Raw genomic sequence first — 12,500 nt, 5'->3', positions numbered from 1 at the left:
TACAGAGGAATGTCACAATAAAACAGTAGTAGTCGAAGCCATTCTGTACAATGTAGGTTAACAAACAGTGTCATTTTGCTACTAATAATGATCGAAATGTTTTGTCTGCAGATACAGAAATTTACGATCTTGATTTGAATGTTGGATCAGTTTGAGTTAACCCCCCTGAAAATACCTAAGGTCAATGCTTGTGATTGATAAAACATTAATCAATCTCCTATTCAATCAACCTGGTTGCTTAATGACATCTTATGAGCCTGTTAAGCTAGTCTAGTGGTTTGCTGCTTTTATGTTTGTAGTTTTGAGAACAATAGAGTTGAATTCGGGACAACCAAAAGTTTGGTTAGAACAGAATTTGAATCTAGGGGTCAACCGCATGCAAACTCAGCACCCTAACCACTGGACCACGCCACCTCCAAAATCAATCATGAACAAATTGTGACGATTGCTATTTTGGATAATAAGCAAGTAAACAAGCCTTCATTATGATTATGGATATCTTCTATATTATGAAACCTCTCACTATTTTATTCGTATTCCTGAAATTGTACTTAAATCATGTACCGGTAATTATTTAAATTAACCCTTTGATACCCAAACCAGCCATATGTAGTATTTTACTCTGTCTAACGCCTACGATTTTACTCGTCAATGGGGAAACCCCAGGAGTCAATGGGTTAATTACTCACTGAGAAACTATGTGCCATTAAATATGAAATGAATGTAATTAAACACATTTACTGGTATTTGCTTTTTGAAATATTTTGGTTGGCAGACTGTTATGCACTAGTGATAGTAGACAGCGGTATAAAGTGTGACTTTTTAGACTGATATCATAACTACTGCATACGGTGCTTTACGATGCTAAATTAGGGATGTTGAATTGCATTCTACCAGTATTTACTACGATCATGGACTGTTGCCATGGAATTTCCTGCAAATTTGCAGATGCAGATTAGTGAATGGTTTGAACCATAATAACAACGAACAACGCACTTAAACATTCCATTGGTAGTACGATGTCTAAGTGGCTACCCACATGTATGCATTGTGTGCCTATTTTTTTAAACAATGCCGAGAAATACAAGGAAACATCGGAAAAGCTTGAAAACAAACATAGAGGCTTATTACTCAAGGCTCACTCACAAACAAACATCTACATCGTTGGTAGTGAAGGAGAGAGAAAGGCATAATTCGGACGGCCGGATCATGTGTCTCTAGAGTAAAAACAGCGGATTTTGCCCTAACGAGCAGCCTTTCCTATTGGAATTGTGTTAGCAATTCAATTAGTTCATTTTAAAGTCCCTGGATCAAAAAACATGGATTAACCAGGTTAGAGAAAAAAACTATGACGGAAAACCAGTGATTGAATTTCCACGTCCAATAATGGTAGATTTAGACCTGAAAAAAAAAAAAAAAAAAAAAAGATTTTGATGTCAATTTCAGAAAATTGAATATTACACTCATAATGACGTCTCCTCCTGTCTTTTTGGTGTTAGCTACATACCTGCCGCGGGATGTCATCGTGTTCCTATAGGCTGTTTTTTCCTTAATTTCTAGTTTTTAATGTTCCTTGATTATTATTGTATAAAATGCACTTAGTCTGTTAAGTACCCAAGTATTTCATCACATTACGGGCTATATTCCTCTATATTCTGTAATGACAGTCTCCATAAGCCGAAATCATTCCTTGGAAACCCCTGATGAAGAAAGGTATTTTCTTTTGAAATACTGGCTTAAGATATTTATTCCTTTCCTGTTCAATTAATCTTGCTGTGCTGGTTTAGCATCCTGTAGTCAGGACATTGAAAGTGCCACTAAGACGAAAATTTTTGGTTTTCTTTTTGAATTTTTCAACGTCAATTAAGTCAATATGTTCAAAATAATACAATGCATTTAAATTTGGAACGATAGAAGCAAGATAAGTCGGGAAATAGCCAGCCAAAAACCGCTAAAAATCTGTCCGTCATTACTCGGACTGCATTGGAGAAGACTGCGATTATTTTGTAAGCGGTCTTCGCTTCGTGGGCGTTTGACAAAGCGAACAAGTCGATCAAGGAGTGATGTATATAATATCAGCAAAAAGCAACTCGGCGATCTCTCACATCTCATAGACGGCATGGTAAATTAGCTGCATTTATTTTGAGCATTGCGCATATGACGTCAGGCCTGAGGCGATCCAGCTAGACCCAACCCTTTTCCTTGCTCATGGTCATTTGGCGTTCGAGTAATGGCGGAGGGCGAAAACCGAAAAACTACGTTACAATTATCATACTTTCCGTGGAAATTTTGAGATAAAAATTGGCACGATACCAATTTAGTGCGTCTGTTTTCAAAACCTAAAGAAAAAAGGACATGCAAAATTTTCGTTGTAGTGGCACTTGAACTTATTTGTGTTTTCGTTCATTTGCATTCTTGGTGTACCGCAGATTGCCTTCTGGTTGATTATTAAAAATGGTGGATAGAAAAATGCACGATTTGGAGAGGCACATGCAAGAGCTTAGCATTGCAAGAAAGGAGGGAGACAAACAAGGCGAGGGTTTGGCTTGTTTCAAACTCGGTAGATACTATCAGGGCGCAGCTGACTTTAATCAGGCCATAACAAATTACACACGAGCATCAGCCATTTTTAAGGAAATAGGTTTCAGGGCAGGAGAAGGAAGAGCCTATGGCAATCTCGGCATCGCTTATAAAAATCTTGGTGATGTTAAGCAAGCCATAGTCTACCACAATCAACATCTTAGTATTGCCAAAGAGTTAGAAGACTGGGCAGGAGAAGGAAGAGCCTATGGCAATCTCGGCAATGCTTATCAAAGTCTTGGTGATGTTGAGCAAGCCATAGTCTACCACAATAAACATCTTAGTATTGCCAAAGAGTTAGGAGACTGGGCAGGAGAAGGAAGAGCCTATGGCAATCTCGGCAATGCTTATCAAAGTCTTGGTGATGTTAAGCAAGCCATAGTCTACCACAATCAACATCTTAGTATTGCCAAAGAGTTAGGAGACCGGGCAGGAGAAGGAGGAGCCTATGGCAATCTCGGCAATTCTTATCAAAGTCTTGGTGATGTTAAGCAAGCCATAGTCTACCACAATCAAAGTCTTAGTATTGCCAAAGAGTTAGGAGACCGGGCAGGAGAAGGAGGAGCTTATGGCAATCTCGGCATCGCTTATAAAAGTCTTGGTGATGTTAAGCAAGCCATAGTCTACCACAATCAACATCTTAGTATTGCCAAAGAGTTAGGAGACCGGGCAGGAGAAGGAGGAGCCTATCGCCATCTCGGCAATGCTTATCAAAGTCTTGGTGATGTTAAGGAAGCCATAGTCTACCACAATCAAGATCTTAGTATTGCCAAAGAGTTAGGAGACCAGGCAGGAGAAGGAGGAGCTTATGGCAATCTCGGCATCGCTTATAAGAGTCTTCATGATGTTAAGCAGGCCATAGTCTACCACAATCAACATCTTAGTATTGCCAAAGAGTTAGGAAACCGGGCAGGAGAAGGAAGAGCCTATCGCAATCTCGGCAATGCTTATCAAAGTCTTGGTGATGTTAAGCAAGCCATAGTCTACCACAATCAAGGTCTTAGTATTGCCAAAGAGTTAGGAGACCGGGCAGGAGAAGGAAGAGCCTATGGCAATCTCGGCAATGCTTATCAAAGTCTTGGTGATGTTAAGCAAGCCATAGTCTACCACAATCAAGGTCTTAGTATTGCCAAAGAGTTAGGAGACCGGGCAGGAGAAGGAAGAGCCTATGGCAATCTCGGCAATGCTTATCAAAGTCTTGGTGATGTCAAGCAAGCCATAGTATACCACAATCAAGGTCTTAGTATTGCCAAAGAGTTAGGAGACCGGGCAGGAGAAGGAAGAGCCTATGGCAATCTCGGCAATGCTTATCAAAGTCTTGGTGATGTTAAGCAAGCCATAGTCTACCACAATCAACATCTTAGTATTGCCAAAGAGTTAGGAGACCGAGCAGGAGAAGGAGGAGCCTATGGCAATCTCGGCAATGCTTATCAAAGTCTTGGTAATGTTAAGCAAGCCATAGTCTACCACAATCAACATCTTAGTATTGCCAAAGAGTTAGGAGACCGAGCAGAAGAAGGACGTGCCTATGGCAATGTTGGTAATGTTCATCAAGCACTAGGGTATTTCCGAAAGGCCATCGAGTGTCATGAAAAAGATTTACAAATTGCCAAAGAGATTGGTAATAGAGCGAGAGAAGGTCGTGCCTTTGGTAATATCGGAAATGCATATCGAGCACTTGGAGACTTTCGAAAAGCAGCCGAGTACCATGAAGACGATTTGAACATTTCCAAGGAAGTTGGTGACCGAGCAGGAGAAGAACGAGCGTATGGCAATCTTGGAAATGTTTACAATTCGCTTGGCGACTTTCAAAAAGCCATCGAGTATCATGAAAGGCGTTTGAACATTGCCAAAGAAGTTGGTAACCGGGCAGGAGAGGGAAGTGCATATGGCAATCTCGGTATCGCTTACCATTCACTCGGTAACTTCCGAAAAGCCATTGAGTGTCATGAGAAGGATTTAAACATTGCCAAAGAAGTAGGTGATCGGTCAGGAAAAGGACGCGCCTTTTGCAATCTTGGCAATGCATATCAAGCCCTTGGAGCATTCCGAAAAGCCATTGATTATCATAAAAAAGATTTGAATTTTGCTTTAGAAGTGGGGAACTGGGCAAGAGAAGGTCGTGCTTATGGCAATCTTGGTAATGCTTACTTGTCTCTTGGTGAGTTTCAGAAAGCCACTGTTTATTTCGAAAAACATTTGATCAATGTCAAAGAAGTAGGTGACCGGGCGGGGGAAGGACGTGCATATTGCAATCTTGGCAATGCATATCATGCACTCGATAACTTCGCAAAAGCAATTGAATTTCACGAAAAGGATTTAAATATCGCCAAAGAAGTCGGTAACCGTGCGGGAGAAGGACGTGCGAATGGTAACCTTGGTAACGCTTACTGGTCACTCGGTGATTTTCGAAAAGCTATTGAGTATCATAGAAAGGACTTGAGCATTGCCAAGGAGGTGGGTGATAGAGCAGGAGAAGGACGCGCTTACGCTAATCTCGGTAATGCTTTCTACTCGCTTGGTGACTTCGGAAAAGCCATTGAGTTTTATGAAAGGCGTTTGAACATTGTCATAGGAGTCAGTGATCGGGCAGGCGAAGGAGGTGCCTACGGCAATCTCGGTGTTGCTTACTATTCTTTAGGTGACTTTCAAAAATCTATTGATTATCACAAAAAGCGTTTGAGCATTGCCAAAGAAGAAGGTGACCGCGCAGGAGAACGACGTGCCTATTCTAACCTTAGCAATGCATATCAAGCACTTGGAAACATGGAGAAAGCTAGTAAATACCACAAGAAGGATTCGAACATCGCGAAAGAAGCTGGAAACTTGGTAGAGGAAGGAAGTGCATATGGCAATCTCAGCGAGGCTCACAAGCCTCATGGTGACATTCGAGAAACAACTGAATGCCACGAAGAGCAATCAAACAACGCAAAAGAAGTGGGTAATCAGACCGAAGAAGGAGTTACTCATGGTAGCCTAGGTGGTGCTCATTTTTCACTTATTGACTTGTGTAAAGACGCTGATTGCAATGAAGCGAACTGTTTGACAAGTACCAAAGAACAGGATGGTCGGGCAAGGGAAGAAGGTGCGTTTTGCAAATATAGGTAACATATAACTTTAAAAAAGGCTTACATGGCTACAAGTTTTCCAGTTAAGCAAATCACCTTTTGGAATAAAAATGCACAGAAAATCAGGTTGGCCGCTTGTCAAACTTCTGCCGCATTCACGTCACATGTATGAACTGGATTTTGAAAGGAAGAAGTGATCCTCGCTCTTATCTGGACAATTTAAGCAATTGTCTCTCAGAGCATTACACTTGCATTTCAGTGGCGATGAGGACAAATGCCACTGAAGCCACGTGAATTTTTTAGCTTTGTACAGGAGACAATTGCTTAACTTATCCAGATAAGTGCGGGGATCACCTCTCTCTTTCGTCTATGACCTGCACTTCAAATATTTAACAATTATTCGTTGAAATCGAGGTGAATGGCAGCAGACAGAAGATAACTAAACACATTTAGTATATACTCACTCAGTGATCTTGGTGTTTCAAGCAAGCTGATTGGCTCGCATCTCGGAGTAATTGAGCATTATTCACTCCCTACGGAGGGAATAATGCATGATCCAAACAAAACAAAATGGCCGGCGTAAACTCGCCAGCATTTCTGAATTGGAAATATTGAGAATGCAAGATGATGCTGTGCTATACAGAATACAAAGAGGGCCACAAAATTTGGCTTGAAAGTTTTCAAAGATAAGAGAAGAGTTCATACGTTTGCCAACCAGTGTTTGACTTCGTTTTTCCAGATAATTATTGCTGAAAATTAAATAATGTTCGCACCAACAATTTGTTTCACTTGGAGTAATTTTATTTTGTAGGGCTGGTTGCCCATCAACACGAATTTGTAACTGAAATCAAGGAATTAAAAAAAGATGTTTAAGAAAGTTCTATGTGGCTGCAAGGAAACAAGACGGGTAATTTTACAACAAACCAACTCTCACCTCAATTAGAGCCGCAATTTCATGTCGATCCTTTACCAACTGCACTTTCAATTTCCATTTCAAATGAACCACTAAAACTTTGAGCGAACGGTGAAAATGTTTTGAAAAGCAGGCTTCCGATTTAGATTGCTGATTTAAACGGTGTTCAATGACCATTTTGCTGTTTGTGACGAAGATTTTAATGAAGGTTATTTAGATTTGCCATGTTTAAAGGTTCTGTAAAAACTTTCGCTCATGTTTTGCCAGAGTGCCGCTTGCACGTTTTCCACGCAAATCGACTTTGGATGGTTTTCTTCTGCAATTGTTGTTGAGATTTCGTGAGTATATACTAATACAATTATTCTTTTCAATCTGGGTGAATAGTGGCAGAATATTTACCTCGATTTCAAAGAATTATTTCAGTGAATCAGATTTGAAATATATTTATGGGAAAGATGACACCACACACTGTGATCGGTCAGTGAAATTTGCCCTCCCTTTTCCATTAAAAATCACTTGTTCATTTCGGTTTTGCATTTGAAGAAGTGAAAAAGTGTGTTTTCAGGCTGTCTGCTATTTTTGCTAGACCCTGATTCGTTGTCTTTACAGTGACTCCTCCTGAAATTAATTTACGTGGTCCCGAGGCTTTGGAGGCATATAACAAGGCTCTTACAGAAGGAAAGACGCATGTAAGAAGGATCCCAATTATGTTGATTGGACAGGACCGCTCAGGAAAGACGAGCCTGAAGAAGTCACTTAGGGGAATACGGTTCAATCCTGATGAGAGCAGCACTGTTGGGATTGATGTTGAACCATCCTACTTTAAAGTCACCACTGAGATTTGGAAGATTGGAGAGACGGATCAAGTAGCAAACGATCAGGTGATGACGACCTATGAGCATAATTTAGCTCGTCTGGTTGTTGAAAATCTAAAGGAACAAGAATTATTTTCTGAAGAATCTATTGTCGTCAACTCGGCCGATTCTGAAAAATCTCCTATGATTGAAGCAGTGGCACAAGGGGTAAATGCAAGCAACGAGCTTCCCAAGGATCCTTCAACGTTGTCTAAATCGAGAATTCATGATACAGATGATCCATCCGCAAATTTTACAATAAGTACACAATTTGAAACCGCCAAAGATCGTGAAAACTCTTTGAAGAAATCCAGAACTACCGTGACAGACTTCAGTGATGAGAGGCACGCTTTTGAAACTTCAGCCGATTTCAAGTCTCTTGAATCACATTCGAAAGGAAGTAGTAATCCTCTTGCCTCATCTGATATACCTGAGGAGATAGAAACCTTGATTAAGAAATTGCAAGAGGAAGCTTACAAGATTGAAGATCAACAGGATATCTATTCGGTTTTTTGGGATTTTGCCGGAGAGTCCGTTTACTATGAGACTCACCCACTTTTTCTGACGTCAAAAGCAATTTACCTACTGGTTTATGACCTTAGTCGAGATCCTTATGAAAGAGCGCAGCCCGTAAAAAAGCAAGGAGTGTTCAAGAAAACTGAAGACAAGTTGAGCACAAGAACTAACCAAGATTATCTGGACTACTGGATGACTTCAGTTGCATCACTCTCCAGTCCAGATGAAGATCATGCTGAGTATTCAACGTCGACATCCGTAGTTATTCCCAAAAAACTTCCTCCTGTTTTCTTAGTTTGCTCGCATGCTGATGAACCTTTTGGTGGGAATGATCCTTTGGACCTGGCTGTTGAAGTGTTTGGAACATTAGAGACCAAACCATACATGACTCAGTTGTATGATGTCTTTGTAGTGGATAACACAAAGGCAGGCCTTAAATCAGAGTGTCCAGAAGTGGTTCGCTTACGAGAGAGCATTGTAGCAGTTGCCAAGGAGCTGCCACAGATGAAAGAGGTCATTCCAGTCAAGTGGTTAAGGTATGAGAAAGCACTTCAAGGTACCTTGGATGAAGGCCATAGATGGATTTATTTTGAGCATGCGAAACGAATCGCATCTGAAGTGTGCCATATTCACGACCAACAAGAATTTGTGACATTGCTTGACTTTTTGCATGATCAAAGAATTTTGATGCATTTCGATGACACTCCTGAATTAAACAAATTGGTTGTCTTGGATCCTCAGTGGTTGATTGATGTGTTCAAGAAAGTGATAACTGTTGAGCGTTATAATCATCGAGAGAAAGAGTTTAAAGAGTTGTGGCTCAAGCTCGAGAGAGAAGGAATCATGGTAGAAAAGCTGCTACAGCATGTGTGGGGCCCATTGATAAAACAGCATGAAACCTTCGAAACGCTCATTGCAATTATGGAGAAATTTAGCTTGTTATGCTCTTGGCCTTCGTCAGATGATTCCTGTGATAAGCAATACTTGGTGCCATCCATGTTAATGTCGCACCCACCACAGGACATCACCGAGTTGATTGCCTCTGCAGAACTACCTTCTCTATTCCTCAAGTTTGAATCTGGACAAGTTACGTCGAGCTTGTTTCCGCGGCTCGTGTTACAGTTCTTTCAGTGGGGCCAAAATGAAGTATTTTGGAGTTCACTGCATCCTCAGTTGTTTAAGAACTTTGCCAGGTTTTACGCTGCTGGGGACGAAAATTGCTCTGTTGTACTCTTGTGCAATACCTCCTTCATTGAAGTCGTTGTCCACAGAGGAAATGTCATTCCTGGGCAGAAAGGTGATCTTCAGTCAAAGCTAAACATTTCGTGTGGAGTTCAACACAATTCATTTGAAGTGTTCTGCGCTGGCGCTGTTTACAGACAGCTTGTTTTGGTTCTTGAGTGTATGCGTAAAGAATTCTGTTGGATGAAGCGGATGAGATATGAAGCTGGAGTCGTTTGTCCGGTCTGTTGTCATGGAAGACTGATCACGTATTGCCGCACTCACCACAAAGAAGGTTGTGAGCAAGAGGAATGTCTTCATTTCTTATCTGAATCTGAGTTGCAAAGCGCCGATCAGTTTATTACATGCAACAGGTCGGCGGCTGCAATTAATAACAAAGTTTGCGTCGAGGAGTTTGCAGCTTGGTTTTCACGCCCTCCTGAAGAGGTAATTGCCGCTTACAATAATTTTTAGTGTAATGAGGTGTTTGGCTGTTAGGAGATTAACTTAATTTTTTGCTTGTTTGGACCAAAGGCTTAAAACGGACCTAGGACATGAGACATGCTAGAAAGTCACGAACTTGAAATGGTCTCTAGTGCGCATAAGCCAAAGCTGAAGTAAACTGGCTATGGAATCTGTTTTGATAGTGTAGAAGTCGTTCCATGCCTTGCGTACACAATCATTATTTTGTAGTGGTAGAACATAAAATTCGGAAGGCCTATACCGTTCACTTACTCTACCAAAATCACTTGACGATGAGCATGACCTATTCTTAGGTTATGAAAACGTTAGTCAATGTCACCAACAACAGTCCTTCTCAGGTCTCCTCTCATCCGCGCGGTGAAGTCCTGATCACGTCCTGATTGTTTTGGCGGTTTTCCTACCAAGATTTTTTTCCTGTTGACAGTCCACCTTATTCTGGCCCTAGAACGAAAGAGCTCTCCTCTGCTGCTCGCGTATTTGCTGACTGGCGATCGTCGATGTCTGTATCACGTATCATTTCAGCTTCTCACTTTTTCCTTAGTATAATTAACGATAATTATGATTTCTTTTCATGTTCAGACCATTATAAGATTTTAAAACAACGACCAATTTTGTTCCATCTTTTGACTTTATTTCCATTTTATTTCCTTTTTTTTCCAACGCTTTTCTTCGTGTTCTCTATTCCCTTTGAATTATATATAGAAAGCAACTGATGCGATTGATGGGAGACTGTTATCCTATGGTATAGGTAAGTTTCTGGTGTAAAGTAAAGTAAGTAAAATCCTTTATTTAAAAACACGATTAGCGTTTAAGCACTACATGCTTGAGGGGTCGTGTATGTAATTAATTATCTGATTATCTAATTACCTACTGAAAAATAAATGAAACATAGGAAATTAATTTACATTATCGCAAATCTGATTTCCCTAAACATCGGACTAGATTTTACCTTTGAATAAATTGTTTAAAATTACAAGAATCGTAAAAATATTCTGAAACACAGTTCCACAGTGCAGCTCCTCTGTCACAAACAGAATTTTTCATGAAATAAATGGAAAATCGTGGAACGACGGCCTTATAATGTCCTCTTAGGTTATACGGACTATTACGCCATACAACTAAATCCGAAATCATTGCGGGCATATTATCGCTGGCTATGTCATAGATTAGTTTAACAAGACTTCGTTTATACACATCATAAATCGAGTCCCATTGTGTGAGTTCCATAACTTGTACTGATGGTGTGTCTCGCAGCAAATTAAAATTAACCTTCCGGCACGACAGTGCAGGGCTTGCAGGGATTTGATATAATCCAGGTTGTTACAGTTCCCCCCTATAGCGATGCCGTATGTTACTGAAGGGAGAATCACCTTAAAGTATTGGTTAAGAAGTGATTTTCTCTTAAGAAAAGAACACTTTTTCAATAAGTTCAATTTCTTGACAAAGTTGTTCCTTAATTCCTTAAGATGATTCGCCCAAGTAAGCTTTCTGTCGATAGTAATGCTCAGCGGTCTTGTAAGATAGACCCATGCAACGTTGACATTCCCAATGGTGATCAAAGGGAGTGGACCAGTTCCCGGTGGAACAACACCACTTCACATTTTGAAGAGTGCGGTGTTAATGAGTTAGTCATACACTATTTGTTAAGCTCATTCAGTGCGTTATTTAGTAGGTGACATACTTCATCAACGGTGGATCCTATACAGTAAACTGTAGTGTACTATACGTTTTCGGCTCTGATTATTACAGAAATGTTCCCAGCGAACGCTGAGCAACAAAAAATTGTTAAAGGTTATTATAAATACAGCAACGTAGTGTAAATAAAAAGTCAATCAGGTTTATCTCTTACTTTTCCTTAGAGAGTGAAGACAATTCGCTCGCCCAGCTTCCTGGTAATGTTGTCGAATCGATTACGTCGCGTTCATGTGATCCAAAAGAAATTGTACTTCTGCTGAAAGAGAGTCTACATTTGGACGAAAAGTGTTTGGAGCAACCAAACCCAGAAACAAAGAAAATGATCCGTTGCCTAGCAAAGAGAGCAAAGGATTCAAACAGGATTGAGGTTGTCAAGCACCTTAGAGAAATTACGCCAGCAGGGACAACTGGTGAGTTTGTAAACACGCAGTGATTGTCATTGCTTCGAATACAAAGGTAGACTCAACTGTGCGATGAGCCAGACAAAAGCAATAAATCTCAGCAAACGGAAACACTTAAGTGCCAGATACCTTGTGCAGGTCTATGTACTGTTGTGAATGAAAGTTAAATCTTGTCAGGAAAAAATACGTTTGATATGTATTAATCTGATTATCATGTGAAAATAAATTGTTATTAGTATTAAGGAAATTAACTCATGAGTGAGCCAATGAGGTTTTTTTAGCCCTAATCATAACCATTACAATTTTGTGAAAATTGATTGGTGCGTTAACTGCTTTATTTTTACTAGGGTTGTAATCGGACTGCGAAATCGGACAGTTGGCTGTAATCGGACAGTTACATCAGCCAATCATATTAAGTGCGCTCAGCTTAATCCACCAATCATAGAATTTGTCGCAATAATCATAGCAACAACCACCTACCCTACCAAATTGGGGATTTTCCAAAACGGACGAATTTTTAACATTAGACAGTGAAAAGGGAATCCATTTGTTTTCTCGGAAATTGTAATAGTTATAATTAATTGGTAGCAGGACTTCGTGTCGTCCAATTCGGTCTGTACAATTCCACTGGTTGGGCGTGGTGCTTAGCTTTGAATTTATCTCACCAACCGCCCGGCAGGTGCAAGCACAGGTCACAAGTCGCAGGTCATTATCTACCAATACAGAAAGAATCCTAAGCATTCATTAAAGCTAACCTTAGGCCTAAACA

General features: G+C 40.3%; 1 protein-coding gene across 1 annotated transcript in view; it reads left to right on the top strand.

The window, feature by feature from the left end:
* Positions 1–12,500, top strand: part of LOC138008161 (uncharacterized) — a 39,344-nt gene that overhangs the window by 21,685 nt on the left and 5,159 nt on the right. The window contains exons 6-9 of the mRNA XM_068855389.1: positions 2,430–5,665; positions 7,171–9,599; positions 10,338–10,383; positions 11,495–11,740. Of these exons, the coding sequence (XP_068711490.1) occupies positions 2,455–5,665; positions 7,171–9,599; positions 10,338–10,383; positions 11,495–11,740 (5,932 nt within the window). The 5' untranslated portion in view covers positions 2,430–2,454. The remainder of the gene's footprint in view (positions 1–2,429; positions 5,666–7,170; positions 9,600–10,337; positions 10,384–11,494; positions 11,741–12,500) is intronic.

This window comes from Montipora foliosa, chromosome 6, assembly GCF_036669935.1.
Source record: "Montipora foliosa isolate CH-2021 chromosome 6, ASM3666993v2, whole genome shotgun sequence".
Taxonomy (NCBI): Eukaryota; Metazoa; Cnidaria; class Anthozoa; order Scleractinia; family Acroporidae; genus Montipora; species Montipora foliosa.
This window is presented reverse-complemented; position numbering and strand designations above follow the sequence as displayed.